We start from the raw sequence: 27,761 nt of genomic DNA on the forward strand, positions 1-27,761 counted from the left end.
TTCCAATCTGTCCTTCTGTCAGGGACTATTGTTGTCCAGTCAGACAATATGTCCGTAGTGTGGTATATCCACAAACAAGGGGGAACTAAGTCCTACCCGTTGTGTTAGGAAGCCATGAGAATTTGGCAATGGGCAATGTCTTCCAACCTCTTTCTGATAGCAATGCACATTTGCTGGGATTCCAGCATGATTGCAGATAAACTAAGCAGATGCATTCTCCTGCCTCACAAGTGGTCCCTCAACCCTGTCATAGCTACGATCTGTTCGCATCCCCCGCAAACAACAAATGCAGCAGCTACTTTGCCCTAATTCCTCCGCAGGGGGAGTCCTTGAGGGATGCTCTAGTACACGATTGGCCCATGGGGGTTCTTTATGCCTTCCCTCCCCTTCCTCTGATCCCACAATTTCTAAAGGAAGCTCTTTGGGTGAGAAGGGAAGTAATCCTCATTGCACCCTATTGGCCCGACAAGTTTGGTTTCCCTGCCTTTGGCCTCAACTAGTACATCAACCATGGATTCTGGATCCAACTCTGGAATTGCTGTCACACCCGCAAGGGTTGATGCATTCAAACATATCAAGTCTCAAGCTGACAGCTTGGTTCCTCCACTTCCAGTAATTGCCTAGCAAAATAATCTGTACTCCCCTGTACGTAACATTCTTCTGGCTTCCCATAAACTGTCCACCAGGAAACTTTATCTGAGCAAGTGGAAAAGATTCATAATTTGGTCTCGAAGGGAATAGACTCCTTTTCAGCTTCGCTTGCTTCTGTACTGGACTGTTTATCAAATCTGCTCCATTCGGGAGCAGCAGCTTCAACTATTCGAGTTTACCTGGCTGGTATCTGTAACTTCCACAATGGTTTCCAGGACTCATCTTTGATTTCTCACTGTCTCTCTGTAAAACATTTTTGAAAGGTGTCACACACATTAGACAACCTTTCAAGGAGCCAATCGAACCTTGGAGTTTGACGCTAGTTCTACAGTCCTTGACTTGTCCCCCTTTCGAACCTACTGCCACTTGAGATATAAAATTTTTATCTTGGAAAATGTTATTCTTGGTAGCTATTACCTCAGTAAGGCGAATAGGCGAATATCTGAATTACAGGCCTTGTGCATAAAACGTCCTTACATGGTTTTTTATGAGTATCACTACAGACTAATCTCACCTTCTTACTCAAGGATATTTCTGATTTAACCATTAATCAAACAATTGACCTACCAATCTTTTTTCCAGATTTTTCTAACAAAGGAGAATACATCCCTGCATTTACTTGATGCACATAGACAGTTGCGATTCTACTTGGACAAGACTAAATCACTAGAAAAATCTGACCAATTATTCGTATCCTTCTCTGGTCCAAAACTGGGAAAATCTGTTTCCAAAGTGACTCTTTCTAAATGGTTGAGAGATTACATTTGCTACATCTGTCAACAAAACAAAGTTCTTCTGCCAACTAAGGTCAAACCCATTCAACCAGATCAGTTGGGACATCTGTTGGCTTCCATGCAAGAGCTTCCATGGATGACATTTGTGCAGCAGCAACATGGGCTACCCCTCATACTTTTGTCATTCATTACAAATTGGATTTGGTCTCCAGGTGGAGATACCTTTGTTTCGGTGGTGCTCAGGAATATCCTTCCATAGGGCCTCCCAGGAAATAAATTTGCTAGGGACTCTGTCCCATCAATAAGGAATGAATGAAGATTAACAACATCAGATAAAGAAGTGTTATGTTCTTACCATAACGTTCCATCTGTGTTTATCATTCATTCATTACATCCCATCCGCCATCACCCTCCAAAAGACTCTTGGAGGTTAGGATTTGGTCCTACCTTATGATGGGGAATTTGCTCAGATAAAGCCTCCGCTTTCTCTCTCCTTTTCTTATGGGCAAACTCGATCTGAGGTGATAGAGAGAGGGGCACTTAGGGTAAGCTTAGCTTGAGAGTTTTTTGACTGGCACGAGCTTGTTATGATGGCCGACTCTGTTCCGAGGACAGAACCAATAGCCATCAGTCATGAACGAATGAATGAATGAAGATCAACAATACAGATGGAATGTTATGGTAAGAACATTACTTCTTTTTTCTGGTCCCCCATATGATTCAGGTGTACTTTGCTGGCATGGAATATATGAATCCAAAATTCATCAGTCCTACTGATGGACTGCAGTTCTGTTAACATCCTTTGGTTCTGCTGTAAACAGATATTCCAGAGTAAGCCTACATCATCTTTAATTAAAGGGCTCCCCAAAGGTATATTTGCCTGTTGTGGCAGTGAAGGAGGATGCTTTTCAGCAACTAGTCATTGAAGTTATTAATTTATTTATGTATTTAGGCAGATAATTGCATTATGTTTGACCTAGCCTTTAAAGTTTAAATTCTATCCACAGCACTTTATTTTAGAATATACTTAAATGCTTTTGTTACTAAACAAATGTTAGTCATAACATGTGATTTGTGGATGTGTGATCCCTTACACTAGGATACCATCCAGTGATTGCGGCAATTCTCATTTTGATACGGTTACATTTACCTCAGTTTCATATGCACATGTTTTTTTTCTCTAGATGGTCTGGTTTCCTCCCACATTCCAAAGACATGCAATAGATGAACCGGGCACTCTAAATTGGCTATAGGTGTGTGTGCATGCGTGTGTGCATGCGTGCGTGAGCGAGTGTGGGTGCTTGTGTGTGTGTGGTATGGAAGAACAACCATGTCAGAGATGGCCACCAGGCAGTATGAACATTGGCTCTAGATGATTGTCACTATTGAAGTGCCACCCTACCCTTTTTGTAAAAATGGGGTAAATGGGGTTGTGGGGTGGCTGGAGTAATTTCTCCTACTCAGAGTTTTGCCAGATTGGGTACCTTCTAGAATATCTACATGGACACAATCTTATACATTATATTTTAGTTCCAACTTTTAATCACAAATGTAAGTGTAATAGTGTTTATGGTGGCACATTACTCTATCAAAGTGTTACTAGCAGCTGTTTTCACAAACCATTTACCTAACACCTACATAATAGTGCCAAAAGGAAGGAAATGAGTTGAGTTCACAGGAAAAAAATAAATTAATCAAAATACATATATCTGTGATATGTGCAGTTGCACTTATTTTAGTCAAGTGTGGCTTAGTCTGACATTGTTTTGTTGACGCACTTTGGTCAACAAAACAGATGTCGACAGGTGTGCAAGATTAACAGTCCCCAGTGTTGGAGAATATATCCCTTCCCGGAGGGTTGTGTGATTTCAAATTTAGTATATATAATTAGTAGTGTTTGTGCGGGCACAGGGGGGCTTCTACCCTGCAAAAAAAACAGTAGTTTTGTTTTTCATTTTCTGAGGTTATGCCTCTGAGCATGCGCATTTGAGTGTCATTGTGTTTTTTTTCCCTAACCTCTTGCAGTCGATGTTTTCTTATGTTGATCTACTGAAATTTAGACTAACTTCAGTAGGTTTGGGGGATACGTATGCCTGTGAGTGTTTAACTTTCTTGTAGTATAGGATGGGTCCTATACGATCCAGATGTAGAATGTTTGTAATGAAGTGTAAAGATGTTGTGTAATGTCACTTAGAATACTACAAAGAAGCAAAATACACTACTCCATTTAACTCATTGAGTATTTATGTGCGTCATGCACTTTTTCTTGCTTTTTGCCATCCTTTGTTCCTCCGGGCCTTTGGACGGGATGGAGGCAAGTCACAAGTAGAAGTAGATCATAGTTCATAAAATCATAGGGTACTGAGCTGTAAAAAAGTGCAACATTAAGTAAGCTGTTTACATCGAGTGCTACCTCAGTGTACCAAAGAAATCATGTGGCACAGGCCAAGCAGTGCTGTGATTAGGCATTTCATGCCAAGACTTGCTGCACACTGCTACAGCTTTTTGCATAAAGATAAACCGGAAGCAGTTGCCTGTTTAAGGCAGTAAAAGAAAAGAATTTTCATGAACAGTCATTCTTAATTTATTTTAAACTATTTTGTCTTGCTCAGCTGTGCAGTGGAGCTGCTTTCCTAATTTCATCCGTATCTTGACAGCATCACAGTATCAGGTTGCTAGGAGTGATGGTAGATGACTTAAAACAGTGTGCTATCTAGTTCTGCATGAGAGCAACATTTGGAGCCTTGTTTATAAATGTCGTTTTATCATTAAAAGAGCAGGTCAGGCAACTCTGAGCAGGCTAATGCCAAGCTGCTCAGAAGGCCTTCTGAATCTGATCCCATAACTTACAGAATGAGAGCTACAGCACAAGACGTTTGATTGTTGGGATTTCTGACTGCATTTAGTTTGGAACCTATTAAGAATTAATTTCTGGTTTCTTGATCAGGTGTGACTGTAAGAAACATTGGAAAGGATTTATTCAAGAAGGAAATAAATTAGTAGCAGATGTTTAATTGTGTTTACCATGTTTCTTTTTCTTACATTTTGTTTTCTTTCTCTAGGTCTTGCTTTGCATAACGTGCTCTTCAACATTTGACTTGAAAGGAAGTTCTGTTCTGAAGATTGCAGAGGTAAGCTTGCTTTAAGCTTCCTGTAATTAGTGAACTACACTTTGTGTTTATTGGCAAGGAAAGATTGACAGTAAATTCTGCTTTACTGTCTTGATAGAAACTGACTTTAACTGAGCTAGGCTGAGCTGTGGTGTATAAGTGAATGAACTGATGAGAAAAAAAGTGCGTTGGCTCAACACTGACACCATGGACTTTCCAATATTGCCTAGAACTCAAAGGCTTCATGTTTGCCTAACCATATTAGGGACCTTTATTGTGAATACAGGTAGTTATCAAGGTTTCATTGAAAGTTAATTTATTCTTGACTATAGCTAGAAATTGCATTTGCATATTATGTGCCCACCTCATCTAAGTGGTATATTCACCATGTGGTGGCAGTTACTCCTCACTTCTGTTGATAATAACATGTTCCATCCACTGTAGCATTCTGGTTTGTAGTTGCCCTTGTCATTCTCAAGAATATGTTTAATTTAACTCTGGATTGTTGTTACCATAGAATAGTCATTTTACAAGTTCTGAAGAAGTCCTTGCATTTCAGTGATACTCATGTGGCTGGATGCCATATCCGATCTGCACACCTTGCATATGTACTACCATGATGTCTTGGTTATAGCCGTTCTTAGTAAGTAGTTGTCTGGTTTCTTTTCTAAGTGACATTTCTGAACTCTGTGTAATAACCTTTCAGTTCTTGAGTAGTAAAACAAATATCTAATTTGCATAATATATTAAACACACTTTGCTTTGTTTGCGTGTTCAAGTGATTTGATATTTTAGTGGGAAGAGTATCCAGATGAGGTTTATTTTATTGGTAAAAGATGTTGAGGGAATAGGAGATAAGTTTCTGAGAATGGGGGGGATGCATCACTTTGAAATTACACATCTGATTTTTGCCGACACCCTTGATGGATTGCATCCATAAATTAGGTTGTGCAACCTTTGACATTCTTTACCTGTCGCCTTTGGAGAACAGGAAGACAATTTCATACTCCGATGCTTGGATAAATGGATCCCATTCTGTTTTAAAAATAAAAAAGATGTTACTGCATAATTTCTGCAGTGACTGTAAACTCAGTTCAACAGCTTGCAGTTTATGGTACATATTTCAAAAGATGTCTTCTGTCATCATAGGAATAGGTAATTCACATGGTCCTTTTTGGAAGAAATGACCAGCCCCTGGAGTACTAAATGTCTTTTTAGAATCTTCAGAGGTTTTCATAGGTTCCATTGGTTTGTACTAGGCCAAGGACCACCAGAGCCTTTATAAGCCTAGATGTGTAATCCAACCCAGTTATATCCCTATGTATCATGCTCATGTATTAGGAGGGGGTATGCTAGCAAGCTTCTAGAGGTTATGTTCATAGGTAGGTACTAGGCTATTGGCCCTAGGGCCTATATAAGCCTAGCAAAAAAGGTACCCTGGCTTTCGCCAACCAAGAAAATTATTTTCCTATGCCCCTGTCGAGCAGAGCCCCAGAAGTGATCCCCGGGTGAATTTCCCATCTCCCATCCAGTCATCAAGATTTTTCTTGAGTGCTAATGAGGAGCTTTGTTTGATATAGATAATTTGTTCCAGAGTATGGGAAGTTGCTCAGGAATCTATCCCTCCAGCGTGTTCTGTTTATTGTGGTGACAAGGTTTAGGTCCCTAGAGCGTTTAGCTTGGGTGGATTCAGATTTCTTTAAGTGGAGCATGTCCAACAGCCCTGGGTTTGACATAGCTTTGTATGTTAGGCAGAGATTGCCTCTGAGTAGGCGATATATGACGGAGTAAAGCTGGAGTTTTTTTAGACTGCCAGCGTAGGGCATCTGCTTGATGCTGGTAATCCTCTTTGTGAGGTATTTCTGCGGCCTTTCCAGTTGTTGTAGATGTCTTGTGAGGTACATACTAAAAGGGGCGTTGTACTCTATAATGGGTCTAATGAGTGACGAGAAGAGGGGAACAATGACCTCTTTTTTTTTTTTCCTGGATGAGACACCTTTTGTGATGAGGTGTGCCACGTAGAAGGATTTCCTGACTACTGTGGCATTGTGATTATCAAAGGAGAGACTACTGTCCACCTGTGTCCCCAAGGTCTTTTATCACACTTTTGGTGTTAAGTAGACTACTGCCTATGTGGTTGTTAATGGGTACAGTGCTTTTACCAAAAGGGATGACAGTGCACTTTTTGGCATTGAGCTTGAGGCCATGGCTTTGACACCAGGCATCTGTCTCAGTGAGGCCCTTTTGTAGGATGTCCACATTGTTAGGAGTTTCGATTATGGCTCCTAGTTTGCAGTTATCTGCGAACTTCATTAGCCAAAGACCTTCTGTGTTAGCCTGTACTTCAGAGAAGTAGATACCAAACAGGAGAAGACACAGGACTCTAAACCCTGTGGTACTCCACTTGTCACTGGTCTGAAGTCGGATTTGGAGTCTGCTACTTCACAGTGTGGGTTCTGTCAGTGAGCCAGTTGGCAACCCATCTTGTGACATAGGGATTTATACCTAGTTTAGTGAGTTTATCTATAATTCCAGAGTGGGGATGGTGTTGAAAGCATTGGCGAGATCTAGATAGGCTGTGTGAACCACTTTACCCACATCTACAGCTTTGGTGACCGCTTCAAAGAAGTCTGTCAGGTTTAGAAGACATGATCTGCATTTTACAAACCCGAACTGGGTGGAGTCCAGAGTTTGGAGATTACCAGTGTTGTTGTTTTGTTTATAAGTTCTATGATGATATGTTCCATGGCCTTGCAGACCAGGCTCGTTAGGCTATTGGGGCAGTAATTCTCACGGTCCGTGGTGGCTCCCCCTGTGTGGAATGGGATAACCGTCGCTGTGTGCCATTCAGTGGGCACAAAGTCTGAGGTGAGGCTATGATTGAACATGGTACTTAGGTGGGGTGCCAGTTCGTTCTGCAGTTCGTGTAGAATACAGCCTGGGATGTTGTCAGGTCCCATGGATGCTATGTTTGCTTTGGAGAGTGTGATGTTCTTCATCTCACATTGCTGCAGTCCTAACACTTGGGTAGTCTGCTGTCCCAGTCGGCCCGAATACTAAAGTATAAGGCAGACGTCGGTCAAGGCGCATTAGTCTGACGTCAGGACGTCAGGGTACAAATGCGCATGACCGACGTCATATCCTCAGTCTTTTTTGCCGCATGGTCCGATGCAGAAGCAGTATTGCGAGTGCAGGTTGGCGTTCTGAAATTTTCTGAAGTCGGAGTTTCAGACCGAATCAAAGTTGGCTAAGTACCCCGTTGGGGAATATTTTGGTTTTTTCTTGCCTCAGTATTTAACCGGATGTCAGAAAAAGTGAATAACTGTATTTCTTGTGGGAAACAGATACCTCATAGGGATTACCATACCTTGTGTATACCTTGCTTAGGGCCTGAGCACGACGTTGTTGGATGTCGCACTTGTGCTAGATTTAACAAACGCACTATAAAGAGAAGATTAGACTGTGCCAGGTTAGTTTTTGGAAGCGTTGTAATTATAAAATGCCGTCGGATGCTCCGGCGCCGCTGGCCTAAAAGCGCAAGGACAAAGCAGCAAAGCCTAGGTTGGAAGAACCGTCTGTCCCGGACGTCGGTTCTTTAGAGGGCTCGGTGGAGCCGGAGGTTCTGCCAGAAGTTTCTTTGGAGTCTCAGGGAGAGACTTTACTGTTACAAGATGTGTCCTCTCAGGAGGTAGGCCAGGCTGAAGGGGCTTCTCAGGTAGCTGTTCTCCCCTCCCTTCCTAAGGTGGTTAGGCCCTCCCCTTCTGTTTCCAAGGCTTCTTCGAGAGGCAGGCCAGGTTTAGCTTCAGTGGGTGTCTCTCCTAGTTCTTCAGGGTCTCTGCCTAAGAAACATATGCTTAAAATGGCAGAAGATTTTATTACTATGATTAGAGGTTCTATGCCCCCTCCTGATAAGAGGCCTAGGGTGGAACCTGAGCTTGAGAGTTTTGAGCAGTGTTCGGAGGCTTCTGAGTCTTCGGCTGAAGACTTACAGGAGTATCCTCCTTATTCTGATTCTGATGTAGATGATTCTACTCCTTCGGCTTCTCCTCCTGAGGATTTTTCTTTTTCAGAGACTCTTCATTCCATGAGGGAACATTTTAAATGGGAAGGTCAAGATTTCTCTGATTCCAGGAAAAGGCTTAGGGAATTTTTGTTTCTACCCCAGCATAGGCCTTTAGCTATACCTCCTGTTCTGGATGTGGTGGAAGATGTTTTTGCAGAGGCTTCCCTGAACCCTGATTCTTTGCCTCCTGCCCCAGTTAAACCGGATAGGTATTATAGGGTGCCTGAAGCTCATAAGTATCTTTTAAGAGTCCTAGGGCAGACCCAGAAACTGTTTCTCAGGGGCCTAAAGGTGTTAAGGCTTCTGTTGTTAAAAATCCTGTTCCTCCTGATAAAGAGGCAAGGGCTTTGGATAGATGGGGAAAGAAGGTGTATACTTCTTCCACTTTAGCCATGAGGGCTTTGAATTGCCAGTTCCACATGTTAAAATACCAAAATTATCTCCTTTCACAATTGAAGTCTAAGGTGGATGCTCTGGCGGAAGGTATTGAGTGTAAAGAGTTGCAGGATTTAGTTCATGTTTCTGAACAGGTGGGTAAGCATTCTTTGCAATGTGGTTTTGATGCTGTACAGGCCTCTTCGAGGGTGGCTGCCACTGGTTCTGTTCTTCGCAGGCACGCCTGGCTGAGGGATCAGAATTTAGCTGAGCATGTTAAGACAAGGATTTTAGATGCTCCGTTACAATCTGATGTGTTGTTTGGTTCACCTGTGGAAGCAGTTTTAAAGAAAATGGAGGACAAGGCTAAGTCTATGCAGACTGTTAAAGATTTTTTGCAGGTTCAGCCTCCAAGTTTAGTAGAAATTGGCCTACTAAGGGGTGGACATATCCTTCTTATGATTCCCAGTCTAGGGGTAGGTCTAGACGTGGTAGGGGCAGAGCTCAAGGTTCTTTTAGGCCTAGAACAGGAGTTCACCTGCTCAGTCTTCTGGTGAGGGCAGGGGTCAGTCCTTTCGTAAACAGACCCAATGACCTGCCTTTTCAGCTGCCAGAGCCTTCTCGTCTGGCAGCACCTTTGGGAGGAAGGCTGGCACTTTTCAAAGAAAATTGGAGTTTAATTACCCAAGACAGATGGGTATTGGATATCATTCACCACGGTTACAGGTTTTATTTCCATACTTTGCCTCCTTTCAAGGGCATGCCAGACATTCCTCCTCTACAAAGAAAAGAGGCTCACAAGCAAATTTCTCTGTTACTACAAATAGGGGCCATTCAGCCGGTTCCTGTGCCAGAAGGGGGCCTAGGATTTTATTCTCGCCTGTTCCTAGTACCAAAAAAGGGGAACACGTGGAGACCAATTTTGGATTTATCTATCCTCAACACTTATCTGGACATTCCCAAGTTCAAAATGTTGACGTTACAACAGCTTTTACCTCTGCTGGGAAAAGATCACTGGATGGTAACTTTAGATCTCAAGGAGGCTTACCTTCATGTGCCTATCAGACTAAGTTGCAGGAAGTATCTGCGTTTTCGAGCTGGGAATTCCCATTATCAGTTCTCTGCATTGCCCTTTGGCTTATCTACTGCCCAGAGTATTCACAAAGTTCTGGCTCCAGTGATAGCTTACTTCAGGCTAAAAGGAATACAAATCTATCCTTACTTGGACGACTGCCTGATTCTGGCTCAAGAAAAGGAAGACCTTTTTCAGCATTTGGAATATGTGATAGCAGTGCTAAGAGACCTGGGGTATTCTGTGAACGAAATAAAGTCCAGTCTAGTACCCTCTCAAGACATGTGCTTTCTGGGTGTGAGACTGAATACAGCAACCCAGATGGCCTTTTTAACCCCGGACATACAAAAGAATCTTTCCCTTTACTTCCATCAACTATCTCTTCAGTCCGGGCTGACTGCAAGGACAGTCCTTCAAGCCTTAGGGTTCATGGCATCTTGTATTCTGGTGCTTCCCAATGCCAAACTGCATATGAGGAAGCTGCAATGGTATCTCAAAAATGTATGGACACAGCACTGCCAGGATTTGGACACTGTCATTCAAATAATACCTTGCATTCAAAAGGAATTTTTGTGGTGGGCTCAGGAATGTCACCTAAACAAGGGACTCTCTGTGACCCGGCCAGAGGCGAGTCAGATTCTAACGACAGATGCCTCAGACATAGCTTGGGAGCTCATCTGAATGGAAAGTGGATACAAGACAAGTGGCCTGCCAGACTACAGCATCTACATATCAACATGAAGGAGATGTTAGCAGTCCAGTTTGCATTAATGGCTTTCAAGGAGTTACTTCTTCCAGGGCAGGTGTTGATTCTAACAGACAACACAACTGTCATGTGGTACATCAACAAACAAGGGGAACACATTCTTATCCTCTATGCAGGCAAGCAATGATTTTGTGGGAGACTGCGCTCAGCTTGCAACTAAATCTTCAGGCAAGGTTTCTGCCGGAGCACAGAACTCCTTAGCAGATGTGTTAAGCAGGCAAATCATGGATCCCCACGAGTGGAAACTGGATCTTCATGTATTTCAGAAATTGACAGTGTCATGGGGAACTCCAGACATAGATCTGTTCGCTTCTCCACTAAACCATCAGCTGCCAAAGTTTTGCACGAAAAGGTTTCATCACACAGCTTGGAAAGTGGATGCTCTTTCTTTCAGTTGGAAAAATCTTCATGTGTATGCCTTTCCACCACTGCCTCTCCTCCCAAAGGTACTCCTAAAGGTCAGACAAGACAAGCCAAGGATGATTTTAATAGCTCCAGATTGGCCTCGGCAACACTGGTACCCATTACTGAGGAGTCTGGTAAGGAAGCCTCCATGGCCTTTACCTTTGATTCCACACCTATTATCTCAGAGGGACGGTCATCTACTCAATGTCAAGCTTCACTCTCTTCATCTAACAGCCTGGCATATTCTGTTTTGAACCACAGCAGGTCTCAACTTCCTCAACAAGTTTTGAATGTGATTATGGAAGCCAGAAGACCTAGTACAAGGAAAGTGTACGCAGAAAAATGGAAGAGATTTTTATTTTGGAGTGCAGCAAAGGATTTGGAAGTTTCTGAGCCTAATTTGAGTGTGGCTCTTCAATATCTTACTGAGTTATTGGACAAAGGTTTGTCTTTCTCTTCCATTAAGATTCATGCTGCAGCAATTTCAGCTCACTATGATTGTGACCCACCATTGTTTTCTCATCCTTTGTTCAAGCAATTTCTTAGAGGGGCAAAGAATATAAGACCCCCACATAGAGCTCCTACTCCTGCTTGGGACCTCAATTTTGTGTTGGAGAAACTTACTCTACAACCTTTTGAGCCTGCGGCTACTGCTGAATTGAAATACTTGTCATGGAAGACTGCTTTTTTGTTGGCCATTACTTCTGCAAGAAGGGTTTCTGAATTGCAGGCCCTTATGGCGGTTGAGCCTTTTTTGATTTTCCATAAGGATAGGGTATCATTACGTACTAATCCTTCCTTTATGCCTAAGGTGGTCTCTAGTGTGGCTTTGAACCAAACTATTCATTTGCCTACTTTTTATGCAGATCCCCAAAATAAGGGGAAAAGATTTTGCACACTTTAGATGTACACAGGCAGTTGCGTTATTATTTAAGCAGGACTAAGGATTTTAGGCAGTCTCAGCAGTTGTTTGTTTCTTTTGCTTTGAGTTCTCAGGGCAAGCCTGTGTCAAAACAAACTATTTCTAAGTGGATTGGGTTTTGCATTGCATTTTGTTATTCCCATCATGGCAAGGAGATTCCAGCTGGGATTAGGCCTCATTCCACTAGGGCTACTGCCACTTCAACAGCATTTCTAAGGGGTGGCAACTAAGGATATTTTGGAGGCAGCTACTTGGAGTTCAGTGCATACTTTCTCTAAGCATTACCACCTTCCTCTCTACTCTAAATCTAGGACTGGTTTTGCCACGGCTATTTTGCAGGGCATGTTGACAGCTCCTGCTTCTTTATGATTTGCCAGCCTCCCTTACCTCTGCTTTGGGATTCTACCCAAGTGTTAGGACTGCAGCAATGTGAGATGAAGAACATAGTACAGTTTTGTACCTACCATAAATGTAGATGTTCGAAGATCCACATTGCTGCAGTCCAATACCCTCCCTCCTTCCCTCTGTGTTTAGGGGTGGTTGTGTGGGTGGGGTTGTACTTTTGTAAATTTGTATATATTGTACATATATTTGGTACAGGAGTGTTTGGTGTTTTTTGGTTTTGGCCTTATCTTTTTAGGGTCTTCTGACATCTGGGGCAAGAAAAGACTGAGGATATGACGTCGGTCATGCGCATTTGTACCCTGACGTCCTGACGTCAGACTAATGCGCCTTGACCGACGTCTGCCTTATACTTTGGTATTCGGGCCGACTGGGACAGCGGACTACCCAAGTGTTAGGACTGCAGCAATGTGGATCTTCGAACATCTACATTTATGGTAGGTACAAAACTGTACTTTTTTTTTCCTGTGCATCTGTGATTACAGGAACTTTGCATTCTTCCAGTATAGAGATGGGCCCTTTAGGGGGTGAGAGGGGGGTAAAGTTAGCACTGAACCTATCTGCCAAGATGTTGGCAATATCAGTTAGTGCCATTGGGCTGCAACTCAGAGCAGATCTGAGTGTTGCCATTGAGATTCTTGACATAGCTTTAGAATGCTTTGTGGTTGTCTTTAGAATCAGTGGCGATTTTGTTTTCATAACTAGCTTTGGAGGATTTTATGAAGGCTCTCAGCTTCTTACTGAGGCTGACCAGGGAGTTCCTCCAGTCATGAGATTTTACTTTTTTTTTTTTTTTTTGCAACAGTTTCTTCTGTCATAGAATTTGTTTATGGCAGGGGATCACCAGATTGGCTTCCTTTTTTGGAGGATAGCATCTTGGTTCTCTTAGGGATTGTATGATCCATGCACTCCTGTAAGTGCTTATAAGGTGTATTTGTGTAGGATTCAGCAGTCGTACCACTATTGTCTATCTGCATGGGTGTCTTGAAGTTTGCCACTTATGTCTTAAGAGGCGTGAAGTTGGCTTTGGCAAAATTTTTTATGGTGGTTTCCCTAATTGGGGGGGGATGTGGATGTCTAGGATGATTAGCTTGTGGTCAGATCTGACCAATGAGGAATTGACCTCTGGTGTGGAACACTGGTTGCCCATGTTGGTAATGACCAGGTCTAGGATATTACTGCCCCTGGTGGGGTTGTGGATAAGTTGATCCAAGGAGTTGGAATTTATGAATTCCAGAAAACATTGAGCAAAAGAGTTGGTACATGAATAGTTTTCCCAGTTAATGATGGGATAGTTGGAATCGACCATTATTAGGGTGTACCCTAATATTTTCCAGTGTATCAAGAAATAAGGAGTGGGAATTCTGGGGCATGATGGGGGATCTGTAGCAAACTACAGTTTGGATTGCAGTCTTGCCCAGAGTTAGTTGCACTTGGATGATCTCAGATGCATTATGCTGAGCACCTACCCTGGAGGTGTGAATATCCTTAATGAATATGGACACTCCTCCGCCATTAGTGTTTCAGTCCAGGTTAGATGGCCGAAAGGTGTGGTATGAATTATAGCCTGGTAATGCAGGGGAGCTCTCTGGAGCCTTGAACCAGGTCTCTGTCACTGCACAAATGTTGATGTTCTCCATTTTTAAGGAGTGCCTCGAGTGAGTGCATTTTGAGGTTTAGACTTCTAGCATTGAGTAACATTACCCTCAGATTTTGCTTGCTTGTACCTGTTACGGTGGTGAATTTGTCATTTGAAGCTTGCCTAAAAAAGGCACTGTAGGGGTGGTAAGAGCCTTAGCCAGTATCTGGAATCTCAAGGGCAACAGGTGCAGGCCATCTCTGGCAAAGTATCGTGGTCTGTCTATCATGTCATCCCAGGCAGACAGATACTGAATCCCCTTAGAATGACACCAGAAGCTTAGCCAATTGTTAAAGTCAATCATTTTACCTTGTACTGTGGTATCATTCTGGGTGATGGCAGGATGCTACTCAGGGCTAGGGTCATACCTGCCTGGGCTACAAGATCGGACAGCTACTCCATGTCTCTTTTCATGTAGTCCAGGGAGGTTTGTCTCGGGTCATTTACACCATGTACAATGACAGTTATATTTGTACTTGCTGTGGAGTGACCTGAGTGAGTGCGTTATATGGCGGATCCTGGCACCCGACATGCAGCTGACAGTAACTTTCTCCTTGTTTAGCCTGGCGAGTGGAACATCAGTGTGCCTGACTATAGAGTCACCTATGACTAGAGTGTTGGGTACATTGTTATGCCTTATGGGCTGTGGTTGAGTGGCACACTGAGTTTTGTGGGCTATGTGTCATTTGGATTGTATTGGAGGTTGCTTGCGTGTCTGCTGTGGAGGTCCCCGTTGCTTGGGCAGATTTTTATTGAGAGCCTCCGCGAATGTAGGTGTGTGTTTTGTGTTAATATGTGTGTGTTTTGGTGGTGTAGGATTTGAGAGACTATATGTGATGAGTGTGGTGTGGTGCAAGTGTTTACCTTCTCCTCTTGACTGTCTAGTCTAGTCTTGGGTGAAGAGAGCTTTGCTTCCAGTTTGGCTATATAAGTGCATCTCTCACAGGTTGTAGTGTTGGGTGGTAGGAGGAGAGGGTTGTCTCTGTACATGAGGCAATTGCTGCATTGCCCCAAGATGCCCAGATTAATCAGGTAGACAGGAGAAAACACCGGGAGCTGACCCTTAGACATGCCTGTATAGGTGCTTATTTATTAAGTACTAAAAGCTTGTTTTCCTCTAGACAAGTGATGAAAGTTGAGTGTTGTAGTAATCTGTAGCTTATTTAGTGCTTACAACGAGTTCTGAACAAGTGCTGAGCTCAAAGAAACAGATTTGAGTGCTAAAACTAAAAAACTGGGTAGTTCTAAGGGAAAATTTGAAGAGCAGACGTTATGGCGCCGGGAATATTTTAACCCTAGTTAAGTGGCGATGCATAAAGTGTTTTTTTTTTCTCCAGATAAGCTACCTAGTGCTTACCACTCCCACTGATAAGCTAGGAGGGGATATGTTAATTTGGGCATTACTGTCTGCTTCTGTCTATCAGAGATGTGGGAGGCTGACCTGGGGTGGATGAGACTAATGTGTGGGAAGGGGCAATAGTTCTTACAACTGCAACTCTGTATGGCTGTAACAAATGGATTATAGAGAGAGTTGAAACATGAATCTGTTGGAGAATAGTAAGAATGTAAAAAAAATTCAGAAGCCATGTTGCTGAAACACTTAATGTCCTTGGGGGTCATTTGGCTATATATCCCATGGGCCTCTATTACAGGAGGTTTATGGTATTGCACAGTTAAAACTCTATCTTGGCTGAGTAAAAAGAAGGGACAACCTGTGTCAAAACAGACCATTTCCTAATGATTGTCCTTTCACTTAACCAAATGTAGTAAGCTATATCAATCTACTTATGGAGCTAAAACTACTGCAGCAGTGATCACTGATAAACATAGTGCAGTTGTCTAAGTAAATTTACCATAACAGTAGATGTTTGAATGATCACTGCTGCAGTAACCACTCCCTCCATCCTCCTTGGTTTTGGGAGCATTGTTTGTCAGAGTCTGGACAATTTGTTTGTTTGTGTATTCCTAGCATTGCCGTTTCAGGGTTCTGCCTTGTCTCTGTTGCCGTGAAAACTCTGAAAGGCCTTGCTCCCAAACCTGTCTTTTGAGTCAGCTTTGGTTGAACTGACTAGTTTGGTGCATGGAATGTGCCTTGACATTTTAATAAGTGGCCAGCTTTTATATCCTATTCAGGATTTAGCCCGTGTAGCCAAGACTACTGCAGCAGTGATTATTTGAACATCTACTGCTAGGGTAAGTTTAGTTACACAACTGTACTTTCCTTCTTCCATTGATGGATTTATAACTGGGACAATTCAAGCAGCCATCTGGAGCCCACAGCTGTGGGGGAGCCTATGACCAGCCAACAGTAGTACTTTTTAAAATCAAATTACTTTATGTTCAGCGCTGTTAACTCTGTTTAGATATCTTATGTGTTTAACGTAATCATTAAGGAAATATGTATTCATTTTTTTATTTTAGTAATAAAGTTTAAATGAATAACACTACAAGTATTTACTTCTCTGTATCTACAGAACCCTCCGTTTACAAAAGTGCAGCATAGGTCAGTGACATTGTCACCTTAGGGTGCCTTTGTAGGTATATATGTATGTGTTTGTTTATTAAGTAAAGAATTGTTTTCTTTACTTTAAGAAGTATGTGAATAAATGGGTCGCAGTGATCATATTTAAAGTGCCATAGCTTTCTGTTCATTGCCTTCCCATGATTAAATGGCCCTCGTATAATATTTATTTATTTCCAGTTTGATGACCGGAGATGTTCACTGGGCTCAGAGAGCCCATTTTCAGTGGCGGCCCAGGGAGAAAAGCTCCATGTTACAAAGTTTAGATACAGATACAATATAGAAAAGAACAATTTACAATTATGTTTCATGCTAGAGAGCAGGTGTAATTTCGTAGGTACATGTTACCTTTAGATACAGACACAATATTATTAATGAACAATTTATAGTTAAATTTCATGTTAGAGAGCAGGAATAGATTCTTAGGTACATGGTACAAATCTGATATTTACAATTTGTACATATGTGTGGTAGCCTATAGATCATAGCTAGAGAGGCTAGTAATCATAGCTGGAGAGGGGTTTAGAGGTGGAGAGAAACTTATAGGACTAGGTGGGGAGAATGCAGTATAAATAATACAGTAAATAATACAGTGGTTAGTTGTGGACTGCTGGTTTGAAAGTGTAGTAGTGAGTCATGGTAAGGGGAGGCAAGTACTTTGTTTAAATATTGTGATAGGTGGTCAGATATGGCATTTGGGGATTGCAGTCACTAAAAAAGGAGATGTTGCCTATGAATGAAAGCAATTCATGTGTTCCTTTTAACATCTGCCTTTAAGGAGTAATGCACATTTTTGTAAATTAAGTTGGAATATTTACTAGCTTTTTATTTAGTTATTATTTATTTATTGACATTCGTTTACCGGGAACGTCCACTGGGCTAAAAAAGCCCATTTTCAGTGGAGGTCCAGGGAGAAAAGCTCCAGTGTACAAACAAATCAAACAATGCAATAACAGCATAATATATTTACAACATGAGGGAAAAAAATATTTACCAGAGTTGCTACAGTTGGCAGAAAAACATGCTATAAAATAGTAAAAGTAGGTAAATTCAAACTGTACTAAGTAAGTTCAAACACTAAAGGAGTGTAAGGAAAATCAAGTTAATTTGAGATAGGTTGTCAGTTTGAGAGTGGGGTAACTTTTTAGAATCCATATCAGAAATGAAGTAAAAGGGGATGGCAAGATATGATAATGCAAGTAGACAGAGCTACTGGAGGTTAAAAAAAGACTTGGAATGCTTAAAGAGAAGAATATGAGAATTAGAGGTTAATGGGATGTCGGTTACAGTTTAAGTGGAGGAAGAGTGTGTTTTAGGTATCTGGATAGTTTTGAAAGGCAGTACTGGGTCTGAGCTAGGGGAGAAGAGAGTTAAGTGATAGCGTTAGATGTGGTAGAGCAGTTACAAATCCAGTTGGAGAGGACGTGCTTGTGTAGGGCTGTTTTGAATTTAAAGGGATGTTCAGATCTGATGGAGGAGGGGAGATTGTTCCAGAGTGTTGCTATAGTCCAGGAGTGAAGGAGTTTACCTGCAGGTAGGTTTGGCTTATGAACCTCCTAGTAGGCTTTGATTTTCTGATCGTAATGACCTAGAAGGTGAGTAAGGGGGAAATAAGGAGCTGAGTGCAGGGCAGTCGAGGCTTCTGAATAGGTCTGTGAGAGGTGGTTGGCTGAAGGAGTAGTAGGTAATGTGGGAATTCAAGCCATTGGAGGTTTCTTAAGGCTGTACAGTGATGAGTTGAATGACGACAGTTAGAGGCAAATTAGGCAATCTTGTAACAGGAGTCTACTTTTGATTTCAAAGAGGACTGCAGATTAGTCATTAAGGGCGAACCGTAGGTTAGGGAGGGAAGTGGATAGGAGAGGGCTAAGGCTTTTTTGGATGAGAGAAAGGAATTTCTTGTGCCTGTAGAGAAGCCCGAGTTTTTTATGGGTTTTTGAGATATTGGATTGAATATGTAAATCAAATTTTAGATAGTCTGTCATAACGCCTAATAGTTTGGTGCTAGCTACTATTTCAGTTTGAATTGAATTCAGTGAGAGAATATTAAAATCTAGTATATTGACGGTGGTGTTTCTTTTAGGGGTGAACAGCATAATTTTTTTTTTTTTTGCATTTAAGGAAAGGTGATTTTTGTGGAGCCAAGCTTCAACATAAGAGAAGGCTGCTTGGGTCATTTGTTGTAGGCTAGTTGGGTTGGGTGCAGAGCAGACTATTGAGTCGTCAGCATGTTGGACTAGGGAAGTTTGTGGTATAGCTTGGTAGAGGTTGTTTATGAATAAGTTAAATAGGAGAGCGCCAAGGATTGAACCTTGTGGGATGCCAGTGGGGTTGTGGAGGTAAGGTGAGATAGAGTGCTGCCATTTGATGGCATGTTGCCTGTCAGAGCGCTTTTAAGCCAGTTAAGGGACTGGGGAGATGGTTCTATGGAAGAGAGTTGAGAGAGAAGGATAGAGTGGGAAATAATGTCAAAAGTTAGAAAGGTCTAGAAAGAGAGCAGATGCTAAAGAGCCAAGAGTCATGGACTTTCTTAATAGTATCTAAGAAGGATATTAGTGCAGTATAGAAGTACTGTACCTGGGACGAAATCCATGTTAGGTTGGTGAGGGATTGTTGTTGTTCAGTAGGTAGTGGACTAGTTGTTTTTGAATACATTTCTCGAGAATTTTAGATCTAGGGGAAAGAAGAGCGATGGGTCGGACGTTTGAGATGTCAGAGGAAAAGCCTCCTTTATGGAGGGGTAGGATGATGGCTTTTTTCCAAAGTGAGAGAACATAGGATTCTTGGATTGATCTACTGATTAGAATGTTAATAGGACAGGCTGCAACATCAGCAGCAATCTTAAGGAATTTGGCAGGAATATTGTCAGCTGAATTTGAGTAGGGTTTTAGCTTTAGCAAAAGTTTTTTTATAAAGGAAGTGGAGATAGGAGAGAAATTAAATTTGTAATGAGAGGTGGATAAATTACAATTTTGCAAGGGTATGTTTAAGCATGGGCTGTTGTGAGGTAGGTGGGAAGAGGAAGGGGAATTAAGGTGATGGTTGCTAGGAAGAGGGGAGGAAAATGAGGCTGTCAGATTAGCTATTGTTTCAATGAAGTAGGAGTTGCATTTTGAGCCTATGAGGTCGGGTGACATGTTAGGGAAAGGGCAGGGGTTAGTTTTAGTGCCAGGGCTCAAGGGATTGTTTATAGAAGACAGAAGAGTTTTGGGTTGCTTTTCCTACTTGATTGAAGGTTACTTTTGTGAAATAAAGTTGAAATTATTCCTTAATTCACAAAATGTCCCAGATTTTGCTTCATATTTTTGAACTAGCAAATCATTTAGGATTGTAGTCACTAAATGAGTGGACTGAGAAGGACTGGCTGTGGTAATAAAATGAATAAAACCCAGACTCCTTCCTCAAGCAAGAAGAAACCAGTCTGGTGGACCCCGGCCATAAGCAAACTTTACAATAAAAGGAGGAGACTTATACAAAAAAAGGCCAAATCTCAAGTAGAAAAATCATCCCTGATCAGCATTAGTAAGAAATTGAGGGCCCTCATCAAGTCAACTAAAGCTAATTTTGAAAAGAAAGTTGCCAAGGATAACCATAAGGCCTTCTATGGCTACGTCAAAAACCTAAATGGCAATGCTCAGGTCTGTTCTGAGCTAGTACAAAATGGAACAAAATACACTGACCCTTCTGACATTGCCAACATCTTGGCTGACAGGTTCAGTGCAAATTCCCCCCACCCACCACCTACAGGGCCTATTACCATTCCAGGGGATTGTGTAAGTCCAATTATTACTGATACGTTGGTTAACAAGGCTTTATCTAAAGCTAAAAACACTGCCTCCATGGGACCAGATGGTGTCCCAGGCTGTGTCATATGCGAGCTCCAAAAGGAATTAACCCCGCATCTTAATACCCTGTTCAGTCTCAGCCTCTCCACAGGATATGTGCCCAGAGAATGGCGCACGGCAACAGTGGTCCCGCTACACAAGGGTGGGGCCACAACTGACCCTGGGAACTACCGACCAATAAGCCTGACCAGTCTGATCTGTAAGGCAATGGAGTGAATCATTATGGAACTCCTAAATGGAGAGATTGGGAACCTCCAGTCGCTGGACCCCACACAGTTCGGCTTCGTCAAGGGCAGATCATGCCTCCTGAACCTGGTGGATTTCTTTGAGACAGTTACTCAGGCTATAGATAAGGGAAAGGAGGTACACACGGCTTACCTTGACCTTGCTAAAGCATTTGACACCATTCCCCATTCGGGTATTATTGATAAGCTCACCAGCCTGGGCATAAACCCTTACGTCACAAGATGGATCGTAAACTGGCTCTGACAGATCCCATAAAGTAAGAGTAGCGGGATCTATGTCCGAATCCAGACCAGTAACAAGTGGTGTGCCTCAGGGCTCTGTCCTGGGGCCCCTCCTGTTTGGCATATACTTCTCAGAAGTACAGGCAAGCACGGAAGGGCTGTGGCTGACTAAGTTTGCGGACGACTGCAAACTGGGTGCTATAATAGTCTCCGGCCGACATGAAGATCCTCCAGAAGGGCCTAAATGAGACTGATGCATGGTGTCAAAGCCATGGTCTCAAGCTAAATGCAAAACAATGCGTAGTAATCCCCTTTGGAAAAAACAGAGTACCCGCAAACTACAACATAGGAGATAATCCCCTGAAATCTGAAGAAGAAATAAGGGATCTAGGGACCCAAGTAGATAGCCAGCTTTCCTTTGATAACCATGTTGCCAAAGTGGTTAGAAAATCCTTCTATGTGACCCATCTGATCATGAAAGGGTTCGCATCAAGATCCAAGGATGTAATGGTGCCCCTCTACTTTTCCCTCATCAGACCCATTATTGAGTACAATGCACCAATTGGAATGTACCTGGCTAGACATCTCCAGCAGCTGGAGAGACCACAGAGGTACCTAACAAAGAGAATTACTGGCCTCAAACAGTTGCCCTATGCAGCACGATTGAAAAAGCTAAGACTGTTCTCTGTTGCATACCGCTTTCTCAGAGGCGATCTCTGTCTAACGTACAGAGCCATGGCCAACCCAGAATTGTTGAACATGCTCCATCTTAGCAAAACCAAATCTACTCGAGCTACACGCTCTAGGGATATAAACCTCAACACAACAATGAATAGAACATGCTGGAGGGATAGAGTCCCTTTGCAGAGACTTCCCTTACTATGGAACAGGGTCCCGATCTACATAAGACAGAGCCCCTCACTATCACGCTTCAAGAGGAACCTTGATGAGTGGATGGGTAACAGAAAGTTCACACCGGGGATCACACCAACAGCACTACTAGATAGGGGCCAAGGGTACTAGCTGCTAGTACAAGGGTCTAGGGAACTACTAAAGGGGCGGTGAATACCGCACAACGTGGCTGGGCTAATATATGCCTTCGGGCAGATAGCTCAGTACCAACCTATGAAAGCAACTTTACCCTCTTGTTACTTCATTTTTAAGTCTGACATTGCAGGACTACTGTACATTTGTATAACATAAGGTGGATGATTTATTCTCTGGCTGCTGTTTGTGTGAAATAAAGTTAAAACTGTCTCCGATCTCACAGAATGTCCTTGCTTTTTGGCTGTTCCTTGTATGAGTTTTGGTTTTCTGGCAAATCGTTGAAGATTGCAGTCAATAAAAACAGTTATTTAAGTTTTCAGACTTTATACCCCCCTGGAAATGCATTCCAATGCAAAAAGAAAAAAAAGCCCTGTTCTGACATTTGAAATGTATAAGAACATTTTTATAAACTCTGTCCTTAATTTGGGGACTTTCATTCTTCATTTTTTGGCCTTGTCCCTGATTCTTGTGTTGAGGTTGTGTGATGGTATTTTTATCACAGTCAGATGAGGTGTACATGAGAAAGTGCATATAACTGCTGGGTGAGTTTGAGGACTGTTTGTGGATGAAAATAGTTTTTCCCTCTAGTCCTGCACAGATGATTAACTGAACAAATGACTAATGTGCATTTGTTTGGTTACTGTTTGTGAAACAAAGTTGAAAACATAGCTTTCAGCTGTCCATAATTCTAAGACGTATTTGGTCTATTCTTCATACACTTTGTGGTTTCCTGGCAAATCATTGAGGACTACAGTCATGAAATGATAGACATTTGAGTTTAGGACTTCATATTCTTCAGACAGTACAAGCTAATAAAAATGTTATTGTAGCAACTTTCTAAGTATATAGATGCAGCATTAAAAACTTCTCTCTGATTTTGTGCCTTTGCCCTTCATTATTTGCTTTTATGACTGATTCTTGTGCCAAGAGGTTTTAATTTATACGATCGTCAGATGAGCTATACACAGCAAAGTGGCTGTAACTGCTGGGAGTAGGACTGTCTGTGGATGAAAGTTGCATGCCATCTTGTTTGCTTAACTTAAACAGTCTGGCTTTGCGGGACTAGTGTGCAGTTGTATGAAATAAGTTGGAATACTTGTGCTGCTCTGTGTTTACAATGAAGAACTTGGATTACATTACTGTGTCCATTATAATTTATTTTTACCACAGTTTGACATGTGGGGTATACACAGTTAACAATGGGGCTATAATTTCTGGCCATTTTTTATCACAGTTGGATATAAACATGTCTGTAACTAATAGGCATGAACATGGTTGGGTAATAGTGCCAGAAATATGAATCGTCTTAAACGTCCGGAAGATGAATAAAAGGAGAATAGGTACATCTATGAATGATACAAAAAAAGTGTGCATGTGGCACCCAGGGTACACCTAATCTGTTACTCCCATTTCCTTGTCATCTTACTACATGCAACATTGTGCAGAGTGCAGTGCAAAAGTGAGAATGTTTGGTAGTAAGTGCTGAGTCCAACATGGGGATTATGCCTATACCTGTTTATTTACCTCTAGTTTTCTGTGATGTGCAGCCACAAAGGCTGGCTTCATTGGTTCCCAAAGTCATACATTGTTACTAGATGTGGTGCAAGAGACCATTGAGGGGCCTAGACAAATTTGGCTGTAGCTGCAAAGCACTGTCTAATTAAAAGACTTGTTCAAAGTCACCCATTAGGTAAATGTAGGCTAAGGGGATCAAGCCTGGACCACAAGAAGCAGCTTGCTAACAGTTCATTGCCTTAATCCTCTGTTGTAATTGCCAGAAATTACTTTACTGGCTTTGATAGAGTTATAGTTATTTGAAAACAAGACAATGCTGGCTTCACAGCTTATTGTGCATTTTTTTTCACATTTAGAAGGTAGCCGGACCAGACAAGTACACTTAAACATTCAGATTTGCCACTGGTCATGCCCACTTCAGATACTACTTGCGCTCGCTTTGCATCACCAGTCCTGCAGATAACAAATGTTTGAACTTTTCTTTATCTTAAAGAAAGAAAGGAAAAACTTTCTTTAGTCAGATTGCAGGTGCAGCATTTTGTAACAAAATTAAAACATTTCATGTTCATCATTCCCACTGCTGCAGTAGTCCGTTGGCTATATGAGTTGTTTGCCTTCTGGGAAACAAAACTGCCTCCTCCTTCACTCTGACTGCTGATTGGCTAATCCCAAGGAGGGAAATCAGCATTCGGAGTGAAGCTTTTTTCAGTACTTTTAAGAAGCTTCATCTCTTAGACATCACACGAGAGCCCTTTTTTGAACCAAGCTCTTTCTTTACTTTCTCAGGTATTCAACCATGCATTGAAGTATGTGTATACGTTTGCTGATACTGTGTCTAGGGCCACTGCTCCTGCTACAGTCTTGAGGAGATGTACTTGGGTATGTAACCAAAGTTTGCTGTTGAGGTAAAGTTTAGGTATTCTGCTACCCAGGTTCTCAAACAACATGATGGAAGAGGGAAATTACATGAGGGAGTTTCTAGGATATTGCACATACCCCAAAACAAATCTTACAAGTCGTCTTATTACACAAAAAAAAGCAAAATAAAGAAAACCAGTCCTTTTCTGACAAAGTACAAAAAAAGAGATGGCCCAAAGAAAAACACAATACTAAACAGGTGTGTGTGTGTGTGTGTGTGTGTGTGTGTGTGTGTGTGTGTGTGTGTGTGTGTGTGTGTGTGTGTGTGTGTGTGTGTGTGTCATAAGACAGACCAACAGTACAAAATGACTGTCAACGTTCCTTACCTCCCTCTCTCAGCCGCCAACATGTCTACAGATCTGTCCCAAAAACTCACCCTCCGTATTCCCCTTTGGCTATACTTTGTTTCAGAATCCCGGGTGTTAAAAATGGCGCAGGAGAGTTGCAGATGGCACTGGAAACAAAAACTCCTTTCATGGGAATACCTGCCAGTCTTCCAAGCTAAAGAGAAATTTTTGTTCATGTTTTTCGGTCTTTACACAGCCAGAGAGGCTTAGAACCATTTTTAAGTCAAAGGGGGCAAAGGCTTCTATTCCGGAATGTTTTTGGTGCCAAAAAAAGAGAATTCTTGGAGATCAGTATTAGATCTTTCATTTCTAAATATGCATGTGAAAGTTCCAATGTTCAAATATTGACCTTACAGAAACTTGCCTCTCATCCTCAAGAGTTACATGGTAACGCTAGAATTAAAAGACGCTTACTAGCATATTCCTATAGCCATAGGCTTCAGGAAATGTCTAAGGTTCTCTGGTTTTGCATCACATTATCAGTTCTTTGGATTACAGCATATTTGCAAAACGTCTATCCCCAGTCATAGCTTATTGCAGAATTAAAAGTATTCACCTTTCCTTATTCAGATGACTTGTTTATCTTTGCAGAGTTTTATCCAGATGTTAAGAGTCATCTTGACCAGTCTGGGCTTCCAGAAAAATATTATTTCTTGACTGTGTCTCACAGGACTGTATTTCTGGGGTGCCTTATAAATGCTCCTCTTCTATTCGAAAATCTCTCAACACAAGACAAGGTGGATCTTTATCTGGAACCTTTCTTGAGATTCTCCAGTAAGATTCAGACTTTTGCAAGACAGTTATGATGGATCCTAGGGTTCATGACTTCTAGGATTCCCATGATACCTCTTGGCGGATTACGCATGAGAAAATTACAGCGGTTTAAAAAAACATGGACACAAGATTTGCATTCTCTGGCGTATCCCATTCTAGTTTTGGACTTATTACTACTTTGGTGGAAACAACAAATTCAACTGAACTCAGGTCTCCCCTTCTCTCCTCAGACCTCAAACAAATCTGTCACCACAGAAGCATCAGGTTTTGTTTTAGAGAGCAGTTTGCAGAGGGTTATAAAGTGCAATACCTGTTGAATCCTTCATACAGATTAAAACACATCACCTTAATAGAGATGTTAGCTGTGATCCATTTGTTGACATCTCTGACACCTTTGTTCTTCAGGACCTCTTCAGGTCATTACAGACAATAACATAGCTTGTAGTATCACCAAACACGGAGGTACAAGGTACTATCCCTTATGCAGACTGGTAATGAAGGCTTGGGAGTTTGGTCTTTAGCATTCATTATCCCTCCAAGCATCTTACATGCAGTCAGAGCAAACCATAGTGACAGACGAGATGAGCAGGACCACTGGATATGCTGACGACTGGAAATTGTATGAGGGGGTCTTCCAGGAATTGATCTAGTTGTGCAGAATGCCTCAGATACACGTGTTTACCTCCTTTCAAAACAGAAAGCTAAACAAGTTTTGTTTCAGGGCTCTTTGCAACAAGACTGAAAAGTAGATGCATTTTCATTCCCTTGGAAGGGAATGTTCCTTTATCCATTTCCTCTTTTTCCACAAACATCCAGGATAGCTTTTGGCCCAGGCAACATTGGCTCACTCTTCTTATGGTCAAAGGCAATTAGTACAAACTTCCTCACAGAATGAATTTACTCTCACAAGAAAGGATGAGTTTAATGCACCCCAAATATCAATCAACTTCAACTGATTGCCTGGCTAATTTAATTTGAATACCTTTTAGGCACTTATTTCATGAGGACATGCATGTACTAATGGAGGCAAGAAAGCCTGCTAATAGAATTTTCTATGTTGGTAAGTGGAAGTTATTTTCTAGTTGGTGTCTAAACAGTCTCCTGGGGCCTATCATTTTTTTTTTGTACTGGTGTGGTCAAATATTTATGTAAGCTACTTTCTTTTGGTTTAACTTATTCCTCAGTAAAGGTTCATCTGGTGGCCATTTCAGCACATCTGCCCTTGGATCTTCCTCTTTTTACTCTTTTTGTGAAACAGATTCTGAAAGGAATTTTACACTTGACTCTCCTTGTAAACATGTTGCCCACCTTGGGATCTAAACTATGTGCTAGAGAAATTGATGTCACCTTTTGAACCTGCCCATCAAGCTCATTAAATATCGATGTTCATTGTGTTTCACTGTTGCAGTCCTAACTAATTGGTTATCCTGCCCTCGATCGGCCAGAATATCAAAGATAAGCAAATATGACATTGGCTGTTGTCGGTTGTAAAGAAAGTCAGGACGTCTGATATAAAAGGAGGCAGCCAACGTCACTTCCTCAATCTTCCTTGCCGCGGAGCCCGAAGCAGAAGCATTTCTTGCACGAGTGCCAGTTGACAGTTTACCTTTTTTGGTTTCCGACTACAAAGTTGAAGTCAGCTACAGCTAATTTCCCCATTGGGGATCCTCTTTTCTTGCCTTAACAAATGTCAGAAAAGGTTAATAATTGTCTTACCTGTGGAAAGCAGATTCCCCATAAAGATTTTCATTCCTATTGCATTATTTATTTAGGCCTTGACCGCAACGTTCCTAATTGTGATCTCTGTGCCTCCTTTAATACGCATACTATTCATAGTCAGGCTAAGCTTTTGGCTAAACATTTTGGAGTTTGGCCTAAGTTTGTCGATATGGCGCCTGCTGGTTTTCAGGCTTCGGATATCCCTAAGAAACGTAAGGATAAGGACCACAATAGGCTTCAGAAGGTCAAGTCCTCTGATGATAAGGTGGTCGCCAATCATGTGGTAGCCAGTGAGGCGCCTTTGCAGCCCCTGCAGTCTGCTGATTTTCAACAGCAGGCCTCGGTTGAGACCATTTCAGAGTCTCAAAGGCCTCTGGCCTCCATTTTGCCTTCTGACCTTTCGCCTGTCTCCTCTTCAGCTGGAGCCAGAGCTGCTAAGCTGACTCCAGTGTCCGAGGCCTCTGTTCTT

The 27,761-nt window shown here is 42.0% G+C and overlaps 1 protein-coding gene across 1 annotated transcript in view; it reads left to right on the forward strand.

The window, feature by feature from the left end:
* ARFGEF3 (ARFGEF family member 3) overlaps positions 1–27,761 on the forward strand; it is a 2,280,599-nt gene that overhangs the window by 512,723 nt on the left and 1,740,115 nt on the right. The window contains exon 5 of the mRNA XM_044087095.1: positions 4,448–4,516. Coding sequence (XP_043943030.1) covers positions 4,448–4,516 — 69 coding nt within the window. The remainder of the gene's footprint in view (positions 1–4,447; positions 4,517–27,761) is intronic.

The sequence above is a fragment of the Protopterus annectens genome, chromosome 1.part1 (genome assembly GCF_019279795.1).
Source record: "Protopterus annectens isolate FY-2018-M chromosome 1.part1, PAN1.0, whole genome shotgun sequence".
NCBI classification, from domain to species: domain Eukaryota; kingdom Metazoa; phylum Chordata; order Ceratodontiformes; family Protopteridae; genus Protopterus; species Protopterus annectens.